Genomic DNA, 19,721 nt, shown 5'->3' with positions numbered 1-19,721 from the left:
AAGAAGGTTTTGTACTATAAATTCTACCAGAGTCTGCAGTTGAGAAAAACAAACACACACACAAATCTCAAAATTAATGACAAGAATTTTATTTTTTTTCCGGAGCCTCTCGTCACAAACTATATATATATATCACACCTTCGAACCACACAAACAAAAACTACCAGCTCTTCCCATTTGCATGCTTATTATCAGACTGTGTGAGCATTCTGCAAACATTGAACTCACTGCAAGAAAACGCTGAGACTGATAACACAATCGAAAGAAAAACAAAAACTGTATATTTATATTTACAAACATTTATTTTTTCTTCCCATCCTGATTTCCCGCTGCACTGCCACACATTTTTTGTTTCCGCATGGGAAAAACTTTACATGGGACTTGTTTGCTCAGTTCACTTCCCTACGAATATGTATACATATACATTATATATATATAATATATATATGCCAACTTCACAAAAAAGAGGATTCGCTCAACAAAAATCGTGGGTGCAAAAATATTACAGAAAGGAAGGGGAGGACATTCCCGACAACATACACACAGTGCAAAGATGGCTTCAGTAGAAAAAATACTACTGTGGGCTGCTGCATTTCCTTTTCCGCAAAAAACACTGCACAATTCTGAATAAGCAAACACTGCACAATTCTGGAAAAAAAATTAAAAAAAAAAACATGCGAGAAAATCAAACAACAGAGAGACAAAGTTCTGAACTCTCAAACACAGCATTGCAGCTTCCGAAACAAAAACGACAATGAACACATCTAGTCTGTGAAAAAAAAACAAACAAACAAACAAAAAAAAAACTTGCCTGCCTGCCAGCAGCATAAGTCTCGCTCCCCCGCAGCAACAGCTCACTGCACTATTTACTCATCCACACACACACGCGCACGCACACACACGAGAATGAGAAAACCTAAAAAAAAAAAAAAAATGCGGAAGAAGTGGGAACAAGGACAGTGGCCAAGTGTGGTGTATGCTGCAAGCACCCCATGATGTCGCCGCCTGGCGATTATGTACAAAAGAACCTCGCAAGCACAAAAACTAGCAAACAGGTAATTCTCCACAGATGTACAGACACACACGAGTCCAGAGGAGACCAGCGGAAATGGACAATGCAGTCAGCAGGTCGGGTTCAGCTTGGGCTCTCCAATAAAACAAATAAAAGCTAAGCATTTGCCTGCAAAGAAATCGTGCGCTAATAGGCACTGAGATGCCGTAGTTTCTCTCCACACATCGATCAGCCATTTTTATCGACTTCACCATCCTTCTTGACTACATGTTCCATGCTAACCAAAGATGGCAAGACAATGGAGGCCCCATGAGCCAAGGCAGCAAGAACCAAAATGGCAAACAAACGCAAGCTGTGATTGCAGGCTTTTTTCTTCTTATACCTGCAATATAGGCACTGGCCAAGCTCTTGCACAAATTTTTGACTAACAATGCTGGCAACACTCACGCAGACAATTTGGATTGTTGCTATACCCTCGTAGAGTAGGTTTCTTCCCCTACCCTTGTACGAAGACAACAGTCATGCTAAACAATGTCCTAATTGCAAAGCACCGGGAAAAGCCTCTGCTGCTGCTACTGGCTGGCAGGCCTCATAGACTTGTAAAATCTGTGATCGAAGCCCCAATTTGGCAAAGAAAAAAAAAATGTATGCAAAGAACTGTGGCGCAAAGGAAGTTGTATGAAAAAAAAAAAAAAAAAAATCTGGCACAACACTAAAAGATAATGTGACATGCGGTACCCATCAGAGAAGCAGCATTCGCAAAGCAGATGGTAGGCAAAGAGCGCATTTCCACGAGAATCACTGCACATCACTATCATAACCACCACGCGAATCTGCCTGCAAATAAATCCTGGTGAAAGAGGGAAGAAAGCCGGTTGTGCAACAAGTAGCAACTGAAAAGGGACAAACAGCCTGTGCAATCTGCTGATTCTCCACTTAAACTACAACTAAAACTACAAAAAAAAAAAAAAAAGTTTGGTAAGAGGAGGGCGGAGACAAGGTAGACCAAAATGTGGACACGCAAAAGAAAAAAACGAAAGGAAGGTGGTCTGTAAAAAACGAGTGAGGAGGGAAGGGAGACAGCACAGTAGGCACGCGCAGCTTCACCATCGCTGCAGCAGAACCACCACAGTCAAGAAGGCGCAACAGCACCTTCTAACCCCCATAACAGCCAGCAGCAATTCCACCACCCTCCTCGTCAGCAGCAGTTCACACACCATCAAGATGAGAAGACCGAAGGAGTGTGATGGACCTGAGGGTTGGGGGAGAATGGCGACGAACAGTCTTTTGTGAGCGCAAGGGACAGGCGCCACCACCCCCCACCTGCAAACACCCATTCGAACCCGGCAGCATGCTAACACTTCTAAAAGTCCACTTCAAGAACATAGTCTTTTCGGGGAAGGGCATCAAGGAGGGAGGAGGACAGACTGTTTGTGATGGCAGGAAGTACACAGTGTGAAGGACGAGGAAAGGCGGTGACACTTCAGTTGCCCCAGTAAGGGTAGTTCTGGCGCATGTGAGGCTGCTGCTGGTGCTGCTGCTTTGCCAAAGAGGGTGGTGAACCACGGGGTCCAGCAAACTGTGGGTATGACGAGCCTCCTGGCTGCTGCTGCTGGTGACTGGCCACTGTGGATGATGCTGCTGCCGTAGGTTGTGAGCTGGCCAGAAAGCCTGGCTTCTCAAAAGACTGCACAGATGAATGCCAGGGGGAGGGAGGAAGGGGAAGTGTGGGTTAGCACTCTATACCAAACCGACTGCAGTGCACGCACAAGGGGGGCTCAACCATACAACAGTACAAAAAAAAAATTAAAAATAATGCGGCTAATTTTTACGCAACAAGTTCTGTACTCTCTAATATGCAGGCCTCAGAAAATAGGAGCGAGCGCAGATTCTGTCACTGCTACTCCTGACAGGTCGCACACAACCAAACAAAACAGGCAGTAGGCAGAAAATCAGTCACCACTGGACGGACACATGCCGGCATTTTCAAACAACCGAACTCCACTTAGGTTTCAGATTTGTTACTTTCAGGATCTACAACACTGTGTTGTACTGAATTATTTCACCAAAAAGCAAATTCTATGAGTTGCAATATATAGACAGAGCAATGTACATAGGCAATGTATGCTAGCTCAGAACTTTCAAGCTTTCTTTTTTCTTCTCATAGAAAGCATAGAATAGCAATAGATGCATGGATTCCAATGACTTTGGGCTTTGTTGTAATTAGCCACATTTGCCCTGTATTGAGACAGTCAGATCCATTATCCAGTAATTAAGCCATGGTGCATCCTAAATAACAGGAGAAGATGCACACTATCTACTTTAAAAAACGAGTGAAAAGGAAAATCATGAATGCCTTGATTTAGACCCCCACTTATTAGTAAATATTAAAACATTTACGTAAACCCGTAAGCACATTTTGCCGTCGTGCTAGGCTTTCCGCAACAAAAAATACTGTAGATATCACTGACACTTTATATTAGACTTTTTTATGCTATTTCAAGTCAGTGTATTAATTTTCGACATTCTACATTGAAGGTAAGGAAGTTCACCTATTCCCTTAAAGATGCAGGGGAGCCTGAAGTGTACATCTCTCCCTGTGTGTCCCTCACTCTCAGCCTACCTGGCATCCGCTAAGTAATCCACGCATAGCAATACCAGATGCAACGATATGCCACTTATAGCTATCAAATTCTTTACATTTATCAATTTTCCTATTGCCCTCATGTAAAAATAAACGCCACACATAAAGACTATTATCAGCTACATCTCGGGTGTAAGAGAGAATTGTGGCCGCCCGAAAGATTTTTACCAAGAAAATTTGAATGTTTGATATAAGGTTGAATACTTGAGAAGAAACCCAACACGTGAAAAGGGTGTGCCGTTTCTAGACTGTGCATTGATGAAAGATGGCGCCGACTAAAGGCAAGGTGGTATCTCTCAAGGTGAAATAACAGATTCATTGGAATTCCAGACAAGGTTTCAAGGTTGAAAGCCTCGCGAAAATATGCCGGCTTCCTCAGCCGACGATTTCAACAATCTATCCACTCTGATCAGTTTTGTGTATGCAAAAAAATTGCCACCAGCGTACGTACAACTAGAAGCGATGCACAAGCTTCAGTGCCGCTCAGCAAGTACAAACTGTCGACTTTTTAAGAATGTTTATGTTGCTATGGCTATTCATTCATCCTGTAATAAAGCACTAGATTTTTTTACAATGATTCACATTGTTCAACATCATTCATGGCTAAGTGGTAAGCATAGATGCGTAGGAAAATATGTGGGCATGTTTTTTTGTTTGCGGGTTTAAATTGCAATAATCAGTTTTCTTTTTTTTTTCCAGTTTTTATCAATATCATCCTGCTGGTTCGCGCTGCTTTTGCACATACTGTAAAATGGGGTTACTTTGTGACAGATTTCATACGTTTTCATTCTCTCGCTGAACAATTATCAACATAAAGACGAATGAATAGTGGCATAACGCTGCTAAAGCCTTCCCTCACACGACGGTATGTTCTACAAATCCGCATCTTTAATACAAACGGCAATATTCAGGTTAAAAGCTGTCGCAAAGTTGCCCCGCCGTGTGGGGCAACTTTGTGACAACGTTGGTTTTGGCTGAATACGATTGGGAAAAAAAGGGCTGACATAAAGTTACCCCATCTAAACTTTATTTGCGTTGTCTACAATTCGTTTCTGCTCCGGCAGCGTTACAACTGTATTGAAAATGATTGATACATGTACCTCCTCAATCAAGATCTTTTACTTCAAAGATGCCTCGCTTGCCTACTGGCCTAGGGGATTCAATTATGTACAAAATTTCTTATTTTGAGTACAAAATAGCGTCTTCGTGGTCCGGCCATCTCCAATTCTTTTTGGTCCTCTCCATAGTGCTGACGATGTACCCCTCAGGCTTGACTTCAGTCACTCTTCCCGGGAAAAGTTGTCCTTCGAAGTTTACTACGACGTCATCCCCCTTGAAGGTGCTTTCTCCGGAAACCGTACCGCGGACCCTCGGGACGTTGCTAGTATTTGGAACCACGGAAGTGGTAGGAGTGTCCGTTTCCAATAGGTTGTCAAGACTTCCAGACAGTACCACGGAATCACTTGTATCTCCTTCCGACCACTTTTTGTTGTCTCCATGCTGACCATCTGAAGACGATTCACTGTCACTGCTTTCTTCTGCGCGGTCGTCCTCAAGAGAAGACCTCTTCCTAGGTCATCTAGCTCTGATACCGGAGGAAGAGTTGCCTTTCTTTCCGGTTGTCGCTTTTCCCGTCCTGCTGGCTTCTTTGTTGGCATGTCCCAAAGTTACCCCGCGAAGTATCAACATTTCAGTTTCCTTTCTACAACCTTATACAATCATGACTTGATTAAATTTATATTAGTTTATTTTAGCCTAGATATTAGCAATCAGAAGTACATAGCTGTTTTCACTGGTTTTCTCATGCGGACGGGTTGAGCACACAAAGTTTACGGTGCTTCACCAGATGGGCGCTAAAACACGATTCAACCAGGCGACGTCTGGGTGGCTCCGGAGCGCAGGAACTTCGGCCGGCTGCCGGTAGGTGGCACGGCATATCAGGCAAGCTTGTTGAGTGGCTCGTAGCTTTTCGGCGGCGCCTGGTCGTGGCGCGAGATGTAAAATACAGAAAACCGAGCGCGTGTCACAAAGTAACCTCATTTTACAGTACTGCAAAAGTGAATGACGCACAGACGTATGCTAGGTGGCAATATTATACTTATCTCACAGGACTAACGTTTGCAGCAATGAGAAAGGCAGGGAGCCCTGGCTCACTCAAGATCTCGTGCATTACAATGACCCAGTGCACTATAATAGATAACAGTGCTCCTGCTGTCAAGCCCACTCATTTCGAGGGCGAGAGGCCCACGGAAGCAGAATTACCTATTGTAGTGCGCATGATCCCGATTGGACAAGGTCGCCCCTGCCTTTCGCAGTGCTGCAAATAGCTTGCGAGACGAAGAATAGTACCGCAATTCTTTTTTTCTGCACTTTGTTGGTTTGTGCTCCTTTTGCACCTCAACTGCTGCAGTGCCATTTGATACCATACCACCAAAGTGAAGCCTGCAGAGATTTGCGGTTTCTACAAAGAGGTGCCAATAGCACGCAAGAACACACAAACTGTGTTAACTGTGCTCGTGGCTGCTGCCGCAGTTGCACTGAACACGCGATTGTGAAGCAGTTTTCCATGATACCTTGCGTAATGGAGGTCTGCAGCAAACATCTTTATGGCGATTTAACCTATATACATATATATTCCTTATTTTAGTTACTATTTTGCATTGTGCTTTTGAGTCTTAACACGAGAAGAAACTCATACAATGAAAGTGTAGATGTGGCAAATAATGACAAAACTTTCCAGTTTTGTTATAACAAGGTTTACTTCTAGTAACCTTTACACGAAACATTACTTAAGACCAGACATCTCAAGAGACGCACCACACAACGGTAGTAGAGGCATCAGTTTCCACTGCCCAAGTCCAGAAAACTACAACCAACTACACATTGCACTGTATATATATAAAAAAAAAAGTCAGAAAAGGAAAAATAATACAACAAAGGCAGAAGTAGCCTCTTGACAAGAGATGTGGAAAGCCACACCAGTGCAGTTGGAAAAGCAGAAAAGTGCATCGGAGAAAAAACTAACGAGTTCTGAAGCAGCCGTGCACAAGGCTACCCTTTCCCTCAACAGCGCTTTACCAAAGAGAGGAATGAGAAACAGAAGCAAACCATGGTGCAATGTACGAGGAGCTGCTGAAGTGAGAGAAATGGATGGAGGCAGCAGAGTGGAGGAAGGGGCAAAGAGAAGGACAATGCATCCTCAGACAACAGTCTTGGAAAGGCAAAGGATAGGAAGGAGCAGCCCCAGCAGGCAACGAAGTGAAAGAAGGTGAGAGAGAGAGAGAGAGAAAGGAGGAACACAGAGGAGAAACTGTGGGTCAGTACCTTTGCTAAATGGGGATGGGTTCTAGCGTGCCCTGACCTGGATGCATCAGCCGAACCCACTGCAACAAGAGAGACACAGGTCTTGTTCCATTTTTCCCCCTCTCCTCCAACACAGTAGCTCACCCGCATCATCTCTTAGGGGTGAACCCGTCCCCCATTTGGGACCATGCCCCCTAGCCCACGTTTAAGCATTTTTTTCCGCTTATTAAAGGGAAAATGAAAGAAAAAAAAAAAAAAAAGAAAGAAACAGCAGCGGCGGCGGCAATGGTCACAGCAGTTCTGATCATAAGCTACACACCGCTGTACTGTGCCCTAGTTTCATCCTCTGCGTCCCACCCACACACACTTATCTCTCTCTCTCTCACGGCGTTCTCTCCAACGAGACACTGCGCACAAACAAGCAGCAGGCAAAAGAAGCCCTGTTCTCCTCAAAGTCGCCACTTGCCCTAAAAACACATCATGCGATAAAAAAAAAGCACACCACCCACCTCGCTTGTGCTGTGCAAGCATACAAAAGAGAGCACATCCAAACGATGATGCATGACATCTATAAACAACAAGGGCAGTTCGAGGGGGGGGGGGGGAATGCCACAGGAGCAAGGGTTGTCCAAGAGGCCACACAATGCATTCGCACTACTCACATGAACCCGAGATGCCCTTAGCCTGTCCCTGAGAACCTGCGCCATAGGTGTTTTTGGCGTAGTCCGGCGTGGGATTCAGACTGTCATACCCGCCTAGAAAAAGGTAAGAGACAAAGGAAAGAGAGAGAGAGAGAAAGCAAATGACTCACCTATATATGCTCCTCACTGGCGGGCTTGGTAGTACAGGCGCCCAAATCTTTAACTGGCGTGCGCGAACGGCGACTTTTCTGTGCGTCAGCGCCATATGACGGAGCGAAGTTGGAAACAGGATGAGGCTAAGCGCACGCTCACAAAGCACGCTCAGCTGGACGGAACAGCCTGGCAGACGACGCGTCCAGCTGAGCGTGCTTTGTGAGCATGCGCTTAGCCTCATCCTGTTTCCAACTTCGCTCCGTCATAGGGCGCTGACGCACAGAAAAGTCGCCGCTCGCGCACGCCAGTTAAAGATTTGGGCGCCTGTACATGCCCCGCACCATGTACCCGGCCGCTTTTCACTAACCCATAGAAGCTACACCAGCACGAAATCCCCTCCTCACTTCTCATCGTCATGAGAAACAATATAATAAGGTAATAAGGTTCTATCTCATCAGTTGCGTGCGCAGAAAAGTGGAACCAATTCAAAACTCTACCCCAGACTGTCTCAGTCAGTAAACTTGTGAGCGGCAGCCATGTAAAAAGCACCCCCAGCTCTCATGCTGCCTCCTTCGCAGGGCACGGTGACCACTTAAACTAGGGCAAGCCCCAAGAAGCGCCCCTTTTGACATTTCGACACAGCGATGCAAAACACTGAAAGCAGAGCGACTCTGCTGAGGGAAAACAAGGCTGGTATGAGCGGTCCAAAACTGAACGACAGAGAGAAAGAAAACGGCCGGAAACAACAATGGGCAGAAGACGTACCGGAGGTGAACGAGTGGGATGCGTATGCACTGGCTTTCTGAAACTGCGCGCTTGTGGTGGGGCCGTGGGCGTTGGTCACTGGAGGCACCTGCCACACAAACACCCCCGGGGGGTCATCAGAACCAGGCCCCCCATCCACCGCTCTCAATTTTGGCTAACACAACACGTTCGTTTCTCCCACACTGCTGCACCAGTTCACGCACATTCGAAACCTGCCACGAGCAGTACAACCCCCCCCACCTTTCTTTCTAGGGGGAGAGAAAGTGGTATTAACACCTGCAGAGTGCAGCAGAATGGTAGGCATCGCACTAGACCATGCACGTCACTGCCACGGGAACACGCAGCCTAATTCGCTCTACCGTGCATGCAATGGAAATCAAGAAAACAGGTGCTTTTGGCCGTTCCAGAATCCTTGGCTGTGCTGGGCTCGCACAGCCAGAACTGGATGCACAAGACTAGCACAGGACAAAGCCTAGAAAGGCCCGTCGCAGAACATGCTCCACTTTCGTGACAAGTCCACAAATCATCAAAAAGCTGATCAATAATGCCGCCAGCAAAAATCTGAATGCAGGCACGAAAACGTCCCAGTCATAATCGACGCTGTCCACCACATGTGGGGAAAAAAAAAAAATAATAAATAAATAATAATAAAAAAAAAAATAAAACTAGCATAGCACTATCACTGGCATCACAATCGAGACCACCCCCAAATAGTTGCATTTTCAAGCGGATGAACACCAACTATGTGGCTAGGTGACAATAGCCAGCTTCCAGAGAATTTAAAAATGCTGCAGCTCGCAGTGATTCTTAATAATATAACCAACACATACACAATGTAATCATCTCACCCAGTAGCAACACTGCGTCCTGTGCAACAGAGGCGAGAAAACAAATAAGTGGTCTGGGTAATTCGACACCAAGTTGGAGTTCTGCACAGGAGGAGCAAGACTTCTGAACCACATGGCCAGAGAGAAGGAAGAGAGACGCATGCCAACTGTAAGTTGTCAGAGGAAAGTTGCATGCAGCCCTGTTGCAAACACGAAACTTGAAAAGAGACTAGTTTATGCTGCTTTCCACTTGTGACTGTGCCCCATCATTTCTGTTCAAACGAAGGCCCCCAGCAGAAAAAACTTGCCAAAAAGAAAAAGGTGCCATAATGTTAGCCTCGCAAAATGAGAAGCCCTCCCTGCTCATTCCATATCCCAACAAAGCATCAATTCCAACCTCGCATGTCAGTTACGCTAATCGTTTTCTAAACATGGGGCAAATAGCTGGCACAAATTCAGATAAATGAATTTAGAAAAACCGAAGCGCTGTTACCCCTCCGCCATGTGTGGCTGGTACCTACTAGACCCTTAATGTGACATATGGCTTTGCTCAGGCCTGTGTTCATGTTAAAAAAGAAGCGCCGGCAGTAAGTAAAAAAACAGCGTATGTGAAATGAGAAGAGGTGGGCAGCACTCACGGGGAACATGGGCGGTGGGCCGTAGTGGTGGATGGATCCAGGCATAATGTTGGAGGGGAAGTAGTAGCCGTAGGTGGGGGGCATTGTGTTCAGGAAGGGCTGGCTGGCAGCCTGCTGGCCCGCCGTCGGGGGCGCCCCCTGCTGACCCCCCTGGGCCCCCTGAGCACCGGCTGCAGCCCCAGCCGCAGCACCCTGAGGCCCAACCGTGCCAGGGCTGCTGTCGCTGTTCTCCCCTCGGCCAAACTTGCTCCCCTCTGCACAGGGCACATCACAAACTAGCTGCATCATCTCAAGGCACTACGACAGCATCATCTGCACAACTCCACAGGGCCCAAGTACGTAAAAACGGTAGGGAAACTGAAGTTGCAAGAGACTGACAGCCCAACCCAACCCAACACAACTCGGCCCAGAATGTGGCGTCACTGCTTGTTCACCTCAGCAATATGCACACTCAGCAATGACTAAGGCCCAAAATTCTCTGTGGCAGAAAGGCCTAAATTTCACCAAGTGATGATAATCTGCAATGTTCCATAAGAAGTCCAACCTACATGTTAGCACATGTTGCATTTTGCTCAGAAGCAGCAGCACTCTTCACCCCAATGAACAGGTCTTTGAGCAGTTCGCTGTTCTTCATAGCTCAAGAGTCTAGTAGGCAAGACCCACTGTGCATGCCAAGAGTGGTGAAAAGAAGGTGCAATATTCACAGCTTCATTTGAAATACAAAATGAGCTGCTTAAACAAAAGCAGCTGGTTCGAGAACAACAAAAAAAAGCATTGCACAATATTTGTGCATTAGCACAGTAATAGTTAATGCTAATAATTTTAAGGTGTATCTTCCCAAGAATGCTGAAATGAGGCCAATGAAATAAAAAAATTTGGCAACACTTGAGTACTCGAACATGCACTTTATAAGTGTGCGAATACCAAATAGTAACTCTCGAGTAACAATATGAAATAGTAACAATATTTTGCAATTTCATCAAGTGCTTTGTGCACATTATCAGGAACGCCAACCAGAATGGACAGTTCCTGCGCAGCCCTTTTTGTAGTGCGAAACAGTAGCTGTAGTGCCTATTTGCAAACGCTTCCGTCAAGTTACTATGAGGATGCTTCACCCACACAGGCCCATAGGCGGCGAAGCCTCAAAATCTCACCTGCCAAGACTCAAATTCGTAATGCCCCTGGGGAGACATTTACGAAGTTCGAAAGGATTGATTTTTACGACAGCCTTGCGAATGTTTTATCAGCCATCAGCACCAGGCCCGACTGTCTTTGCCTTGCAACTATTCTTGGCGTTTTCGTAAAGCAATGAGGAACTGCATGCCATTCTCACCACCTAAGAAATGTTATCACAAACGCATAGTGCAGATGCGACAACGCATACCTGCCAGGTTCACAGAAAAGGCATTAGGGAGATATCATCGGACCATGGAAGGGGGGGAAATGAAGGAGTTGCTAGGCATTTATATTGAATGACTTGTTTTTATTTGGTTCAAGAGAGCGGAAATTGGGTGGTCTTTGTTTCAAAACCACTGACGTGCCACATCACTGCTCAGTGTTGCGGAACCTTCGATGTGGCAGACGCTGCCTTTTTCAGAAATTCCTTTGAGTACTGCCGAGAATAACAGTGTTCACCCCTGCGACATTTAGCGAAAAGAATGTGACCGAGGGTTGTGTCGGACATGGATGATCTGAACTGGGTGCGATTTTTTTTTTACAATACTGAACTGCCTCTCACATTCAGCATTGCTGTGTGGTATACAGAGGATTCCAAGCATTACTGCTTAGATACGGCTAAAATTCTTTTGCCCATCTGTGCCTTTCAGCACGTTCCTCTTGCAGCACATCTTGGGGAACGTCAAACGCCTGAAGTTTGAAAAATTCCATTTCCAGAGAATTCAAAGCTTGGTCTTTCGACTCTTGCTGCTTTAGTGGCAAGTAAGACCGGAAACCGCTCCACAAAGAAAAGCACACTCTGAAAAGACATAGTGTTGATGGATTTCAGATCTGCGACTCTAGAATTACTGCATTGTCAGCCAAAAAGGAGGCGGATATAATCGTAGGCAGCGATCATGTACTTCCGAACAGCTTCATAAACTTGTTCTTGCTCACTTGGCTTGAGTTTCTAAACAATGTGTTTGGCTTCCAGTCCCACCACAATGTCTTCATCATCCTTCTGTCCATCTTTGTCATGGTAATCAACTGTAAGTAGGTCCTTGTGTTCCTTTAGAAGGCGTGGCTGCACAAACCTTGAAAGGAGGTCTTCAAGAAGCCCAAAAGGTTGCAATGCGTGTATTTGAGGAGCTTGAGACTGCAGCCGACAGTTCAATGCCTTAAAGACAGGAATGGTGTTATTCAAAAAGACAGCACGCTTTGCTGAGGTCCGAGCTCAAAACCTGAAACAGCCTCTCTTCAAGTGTTATGCATGGTGGCCTACTCTGGTCCACCATATCAGTGGCCTTAGCCTTTTTCACTGCCACTGGTGCAGCACCTGCTGCCTTCTTTCTCTTCAATTTGCACGGCACGTGTTCCAGTTCTGTACTTTGCACCGATACCACTGGAGTCTGGAATTTGGTAGTATGACAGAAATTGTGCACTTGCGGCTTCTTTTTTCGCCTCATGAAGGAAAAAACTCAACCGAGATCCCTCTGATTCATTAACCTTTCCAGGCATTTCCCAAGCGACAGCCATCGGGGTTGGCGCATGCTTCGGAATTTTTCGGTACCCAACGTTATGCATTTCTTGGAAATGTTTAAGGGCAGCTTTTCTTTTTGCACTATATCTACGAGGACTTCGTCCACATTGCTGGAGACAACACGCCGCTTTTTGTGCTGCAATATTGAGTAAATGGCACAGACAGCCAATTATAATAATGTTTTCATGGGCTTCAGTCACCACTGCCGCTATGGCATTTTTCTTTCCCAGCATGACGTTGGCACTGTCAGAGCCAAAAGCTATGCAGTTAGACTATGGTATGTCCAAGGAGTTCAAAGTATCTATCAGCAATCTGGCGATATTGCGCCCAGTTGACTGGCCCTTGCTCAGCGCAAGAAGTTTGCTATCGATCACGCCAAATTCTTCAACAAAATACGTAACCACGATCAGGTACAGCTGCGCTTGGCTGTCGTTACTGCCATCCACGGCAACTGAAAACAAACTTTTTCAGGGCACTCGTGCTCTCTTGTGCGTGACGCACCATTTCACTGACAATAGCTGTTTCTTGGTTCTAGAACATGCATAGCGCTTCGCAACGTCAGACTTTGGGAACATTTTGCGCAATAGAGGTCCCACGTGCTCAGAGGCGCTCAGCGGGACGTTATGCTCCAACAAGAAATCGGTAAACAAGCACTCCGCACGGATGACATCGCTGTCGTCATGTGCACCGAAGAAATCTTGGTGACGCTGTTGCTTGTCTTGGCACTGAAGGTTGCTTGAGTACTTCTTCGACTAAATGTGCGTAGCCAAGTCCGTTCTGCCGCCGTGCAAGATGCTAATGTCACAATTGCAAACTGTGCAAAACGCATGATGCTCGCCTTTCCGAGACTGCACACTACATCCAAACTCAGCAGTATACTGCATTAGGAAGACCTGAAGATATTTCTTGCGCTCTTTGCTTAGCGCCATGGCCGAAGACTACGTTAACGCGGCACTAAACAACACCCAATGCACGCCTCTTGGAAACTGCACTAGACCATGCAACTGCGCTGCCGAAAGTAAACACTGAAGTTGCCTAAGCAAAAACCGGTTTTAGTGTAGAAACATTATAGGCAGAAATTAAGCCACTATAACTTTATAGACAAAATCCAACTTTAGCGCCACGTCTGAACTGCCCTAAGCGGTGGCGGCGCTACAGTCTCAAACAGCAAAGTGAAAGTAGTTCTGGCAGTTTTAACTGCTGCGCTTGGCCGACTATGCCTTTTAGACCTTTCACTGGATCACGATGTTAATCGGTGTCAAGCGGTGGATAGCCTTGGAGCTATGTGGCCGGACTAGAAAAAGGATTTGGCCAAACGTGAGAGCGTTTCCGGGAGATTTCTGTTTTGGTCGTACAATCATACAAAAGCATCAAGATTCAGGATCCCTGGCAGGTATGGACAACGCAGGGAATAAAAATGCGGGTGTGCACAATTTCAAGAAGCACGCCAATGCACCGTGAAGCAGAAGCAGGTGCGGTTGCGAAGCACATGGTAAGGCAGTTAAGTCCAAAACTTGAAAAAAGAAAGCAAGGTCAAAATGACGTACTGGAAACGTGAACAAAGCACGCAAAGGCACCGGGCATAGAGTAACACAAATACCGTGAAAAATCAGTGAAGGTGGCTACCCAGATTTGGATGTGGATTGATGACACCGGTGACTGTAGATGGAAGTCATTACAACCCTAGGGCTGCTGATAGAGATTGCGCAGATGGCTCATACCACCCTCTTGGCGTGGTACAAGGTACCATCAGTAACCTGAGGTTTACATATACAGAATTTAATTTTTTTTTCTAAAATGAAGTTTATTTTTCGTAAAATTTGGGCAGCACTCATAAAATCATAAGGTGGCCTCAAATTCGCAAATTTTACAGAAAATCTGAGAGCTGGCAAGTATGCCAAAATGCAATGGGGCAGCGTATTTGAAATGCGGAAGCAAGTGGATTACGAGATGGAAATTGTTATTTAGCTGAGCAGGTTTACATTCCACTAAGCGAATAGGCTGGGTCGTTTATGCTACCCCACAAACATGTGAGCCAGAGTGCATTATGTGCACTCACTTTTTCAGATTCTTCGTACCTTACCTGCTTCAGTCCCCCATAAAAAAAGGTCTATGTTACTGTACTGTACACCATGAAGCATAAGCTCTCTGCCCATCACCCAGCTAGGCTGGGAATGATATTACTCTGCAGTGTGTTCATAACCAAACACAGAAGCAGCATGTGCTTTCTGGGAGCTCCCCAATGGGCAACTTCGTGCTCGTAGTAACATGGCTGAAATGTTGTAGTGCCGGCAGTCTTCATGACCTCAGATGAACAGTAATGCAAAGTTCACGAAACTACCGCTTATAAGCGGTCAGCAATACAAGTGTTTTAGTGGTGGTTAAGCCTCAGAATTCTCAAACTACATTTTAACCGCAACCACTTGGCAAGTGGGTACATGCAAACAAGACGGTCCCTCGAGACAACCGAAAAAATTTTCCCTGTAACCAGTAGCACGCGAAAGGGCACTCACCAGCGTAGGCCATGTTGTTCAATGTAAGGTCTCGGCCGGCTAGACTCGTGGCAGGCACAGGATACTGCATGTCATAGTAGCTCTGTACGTCGACGTCCAGGCGGTAAAGGAGGAGGAGGAGGAGAAAGAAAAAAAGGCAAAACGCCCTCTAGCAAAGCCCACATGGCCAAAACTGCAGCACTCTGGCTAATCAAAAGCAACACGACACAGCCCTCTGCCACATAAAAAGGAGGTTTCTTAACTGCTGTCTTCCACTGTAGTTTACTAAGGCCTGTAACAACCAAAAGCTCTTCCCTGCAATTCTGACTTAACCTTGGGTGATACCAATTGTTCTCAAACTAAGGCTACCTCTGAGGGAGCAGCAGTCATGTCCCACACAGTAACAGCTTATGGGAGAGATTAAACAGTTACGCAAACTAAACTAACTTCTGAACCTCCTCACGCAATTATAACTAAAGAAAAGCAAACCCTTCGTGGCCCAGAGTCTTATAGAAGCACCATGCATTTTTAAGTTAGCAGTAATAAAGACGAAGAAGGAACTAACACACTTCAGAATGTCTTCCACTGCCATTTGACCCCAGCAAGCATGCAAGCCCCCTGCTAGCGTAAACAGTTCCGTCTCCATTGGCATGATAAGGCTGAAGTCTGACGCAAGCCTATACGCAAGCCAACATCACACTGGCACTTTCGCATTCACACATGGCAGCGGGCCAAGTGGCCAAACCTAAATTGCCACCGCAATATTTGGTGAAAAACAAAAAGGATGCCAATGTTTCCAGACACCACTGTAGTAAAAGACGTTGCACGCACTGCACTCAGTTCAGAAAGAATAGCGATGTCAGTAACTCTAAACACTGCAGCCAGCCGCACCGGGAAAAACACACACTAGTGCTTTGCATAAACCAACAACAGTGTGTCACTAAAAAGGAGGAGATTAGACGACAGGGGAACGCCACGGCAATAACACATACAACAAGATCTGGGAAGACCATGCCGCCACACAATTGCAGACTGCTTTTAGACAGTGATCAAGCAATAAATTTAAAAAAAAAAAAAAAAAATGACTGCAATAAAAAAAATGTTTTCATGCCAACAAAAAAGTGCACTGGGGACAGACGACAGGACCACACACACTCGACACAAAACGTAAGCACACAGGCACATCTCAACGGGAGCATTCCAGAAGTGTTAAGACTTTAAACAATCAACAAAATTCACACACGCAAAATTTATAACACAATGTCTGCCAAAGCCAACGGTTTCAATAGCTGAACAGTTTGGTCTAGGTTTGATTTGTAGGGCTTATTTAACCTCGGGGAGCGACGAAGGGGACACCGTTCAGAAAGTACCTGGGGTTCTTTAACGTGGTCATGAAACGCAAGCCGATTATAGGTCACACCAGGCATAAAAGCTGTGATATTGCAGCCGTTCTGCATTTTTGTTTCACTCCCAGCCCTTAGGATCGAGTATAAAAGAATAACAAGGTATGATATCACAGCTCTTTTATGCCTACGCGACAAGGTCCGGTTACACATAATGACCACTGTACAGCTATTGAAATGAGAACAAGATGAAATAAATTCAATTTATATTATTTATGAGGAGGCACTGGTCTCAAAAACTATTCAAATAATAAAAGTAACGCAAATTCTTCAAAAACCACGCACTTTTGAGTGGATATTCTAAAACCCTCATTCCATTTCATGTAAACAAATTCCTTGAGCACTTCAGTGATATGTCGCGCAAATTCTTGTTAAGAGCTTTAGAGAAATTTTGCCTTGTCAAGCTGTATGCAACTGGTTTCTCTGAACATGAAGAATGATATAAGGGCAAATTTGTGCTCCTGCCTGTCAGTTCCAGAAAGTTTGCATTCCTGTTTCTCAGATGACAGCTACCATACTCCACATCTGATGTCTCTGGATGACATTTTAGCCCTTGTTGCATTCCTTGGTGAAAGCAAAAACCAATAGCTTGCATTTTAGTAAGTCTGCACTAAAAGAAAGTCCGAAAAGCTTGCAACCAACACCACACAAGTGCAGAATTGCTTTAAACGAAATTAAAGAATTTACACATAAAGACATGTTTCCTAATGAAAATAATTTTGACATTAAGCTTTAAGACCTATGTCTTCTCTTAACGGTGCCTCTTCAACGACCTCAAGACAGCAAATGAGGGCAGAGTGCCAGACCGTTATCAGGCTTTCAAGCTTGCACACGTAGGAGCTCCCACAAACACAACAGGACGAAATGCCAGTTACACACACACACACACTGAACACATCACGTGACACAAGACACAAACGACTCAAGTTTGCAACCATCGCCATTCTGTCTGAAATGAGTGAAATGCACTGCAGCGTACACTGCACATTAATCATAAGAGCTGCAAATAACCAAGAGCAGCTACCCTAGCTTCAAAAACAAGAAATAAACCAATAAGAATTTTTGAGCTGAATTGTGGAACGTTCAACGCGCATTGCCCGACCCCGGCTTTTCCCAATTTGTACAGCATGTCTCAGAGGACTGCTACGTTACTGCTCCTTACACTGGGTGCAAACGATGCAGACACCTTTGGCCCTTCCCACCAAACAAGTGATCATCGAGGCACCCTTCCCAAGTTTTTGCAGCACATGCTGGTTTAACTCGCCATTCGTGCACACATATGCAGTGCACGCCATCTTTCAAAGCGGCTTCATGACCCACCACACTCCCCTTGTTTTGAAAGATCTATTACCGAAGTGCCAGTGTGAATGAGGTAGTGTGCATTATTTCAAGGGAAAGAAGAAGAGGAGCCATGGTTAGTGGCCGAGCAAGAAATAGTCTAGAGTGTCACGTTCACAGAAAGTACAGGTGCTTAACTGTCAAGCGTAGGAAATTCAGAGAAGTGCAGGACGTAAGTACAGACAAGACAATGGGGCACGTGAAGCTTCAAACGAAGTGCACCAACAGGCGGAGCAAATGAATAAACGAAACACATGGCAAAAGAGGTGTGCTTGCAATGAAAAAAAGGAAGAAAGAAAGAATAAGCGCTCAAACCAAGTGAGAAAGATTCGAGTGAGACCTACCAGGTGTGGCATTCTAGTCTGCAGCACCTGCAAGTCTTCGTAGCTATACAAAGGCTGCTGCTGCAAGCCCTTCACGTGGTTCAGATGGATGGGTGGGTGGGAAGGAAAAATAAAAGAGAGAAAAAAAAAGAAGAGGACGAAAGAAAAACAAAAAATCAGGTTGGTCATGCTTTTCAAAACATTCGGCACAGAACCAAAACAAACTAAAGGCAAAAAAAAAGACAAAATGCAAAACAAAGCATAACCCTTCATCACCGGTCAATCAATGCGCACCAAAACATCTCGCACACATCTCTCAAGAGACCCTCGTCAGCAGTTTCCTTTAAGCCACTTCTCGCTTGCTTCCAATGTACTAGGACCAGCATCTAGTTGAGGAACCCAAACCCAATCACTACATTCTTGTTCACATTTCCATTGCGTTACAGCATCACAGTAACAAAAAGCCCCAGTGACGAACCCCAGCAAAGGAACACTGAACATGTTCGCAGCAAGTGGGGCAAGCTTGAAAGCAAGCCCCCAAGTGGAGTTCCAAGACGTGGCCACCACAACCACACGGCTTGCACTGCACTGGGACTTGAAATAGGGCTCCAAAAGAGGGGGAAGTGCGAAAATTGCAGCTTGAGTTTCAGGTGCCCATGTCAAGCAAGCCGATTGACTTGCCTCTGAACTGGCCAAGCCCCAATTCTGCCGAGGCAACCATTGCTTAGCAGACTCACACTGTTCAAAACTACAGTGTCTGAAGTGCACTCAGTTCGACAAGTTTCGAGACCGGCACTGGCTGCACAAGGTTACAAAGGGCCCATTTTATTCAATGAAAACATCATACAAATAGGTGCATGTATAGTGGAAGGCATCAAATAGTGATGCTTCAATATTCATGCACTCTTCCTTGATCCGTTACACCAGGGCCCGTTCCAACCATCCACTCCCCAAAGCACCATTCTCCTGAACCTAGATACTGAAGCAATCCTCATAAAACTAGAAAGTTTAATGAGTGGCAACAAACTTGTACACAGTGGTACGCATCAGAAACCCTGATGACGACCGTCGACAATTTTCAAAAGAGATCGACCAGTCCCGTAAGAAAACCCCCAAGGCAACATTATTACCTTTTGACACAGGCTGCAGCAAATGATTCTTGTACAACAAAATCCACACGACGTGCTCTGAGCAGAATTTCTGGTCTAAAGATTGCCAACGCCGACCACTGCTGAGAGCTGCGGTAGGCAATTAGCGCCTGCTTTCACAGAACTTCATAGCCATTTGACACATACCGATTATTACAACAGGCATCAGTTGTGTATCAGTTGGATCACCAATGGATGCGAAAAGCCAGTCCCCAATTTGTGCACATGCCTACAATTTTCAGCAAGAGTGTCAACTATGCGGGCCTTTTACACCACCCTGTTCTCAGTCAGAGTGCTGTTTGGCTGACTCCAAGATGAGCATGCAGCAAGACCACCAAT

The 19,721-nt window shown here is 45.5% G+C and overlaps 1 protein-coding gene across 7 annotated transcripts in view; it reads right to left on the bottom strand.

Moving 5' to 3' along the window:
• Positions 1 to 1,696: 1,696 nt before the first annotated feature.
• LOC146196752 (uncharacterized) overlaps positions 1,697 to 19,721 on the bottom strand; it is a 68,051-nt gene continuing 50,026 nt past the window's right edge. For 3 of the 7 annotated variants that reach the window (XM_084598501.1, XM_084598500.1, XM_084598499.1), the window contains exons 17-23: positions 18,256 to 18,324; positions 15,192 to 15,273; positions 9,984 to 10,237; positions 8,519 to 8,606; positions 7,622 to 7,714; positions 6,981 to 7,039; positions 1,697 to 2,699 (exon numbers count right to left, since the gene is read on the bottom strand). In XM_084598501.1, the coding sequence (XP_084454627.1) occupies positions 2,496 to 2,699; positions 6,981 to 7,039; positions 7,622 to 7,714; positions 8,519 to 8,606; positions 9,984 to 10,237; positions 15,192 to 15,273; positions 18,256 to 18,324 (849 nt within the window). In that variant the 3' untranslated portion in view covers positions 1,697 to 2,495. Of the gene's footprint in view, positions 2,700 to 6,980; positions 7,040 to 7,621; positions 7,715 to 8,518; positions 8,607 to 9,983; positions 10,238 to 15,191; positions 15,274 to 18,255; positions 18,325 to 19,721 lie in introns of those variants that run through there. The other 4 variants (XM_084598503.1, XR_014706140.1, XR_014706141.1 and 1 more) reach the window with 4 other exon arrangements.

The sequence above is a fragment of the Amblyomma maculatum genome, chromosome 3 (assembly GCF_055883805.1).
Source record: "Amblyomma maculatum isolate TAMU_Amacu chromosome 3, ASM5588380v1, whole genome shotgun sequence".
NCBI classification, from domain to species: domain Eukaryota; kingdom Metazoa; phylum Arthropoda; class Arachnida; order Ixodida; family Ixodidae; genus Amblyomma; species Amblyomma maculatum.
Note: the sequence above shows the minus strand (reverse complement) of the source record. Positions and strands in the feature narration are given on the sequence as shown.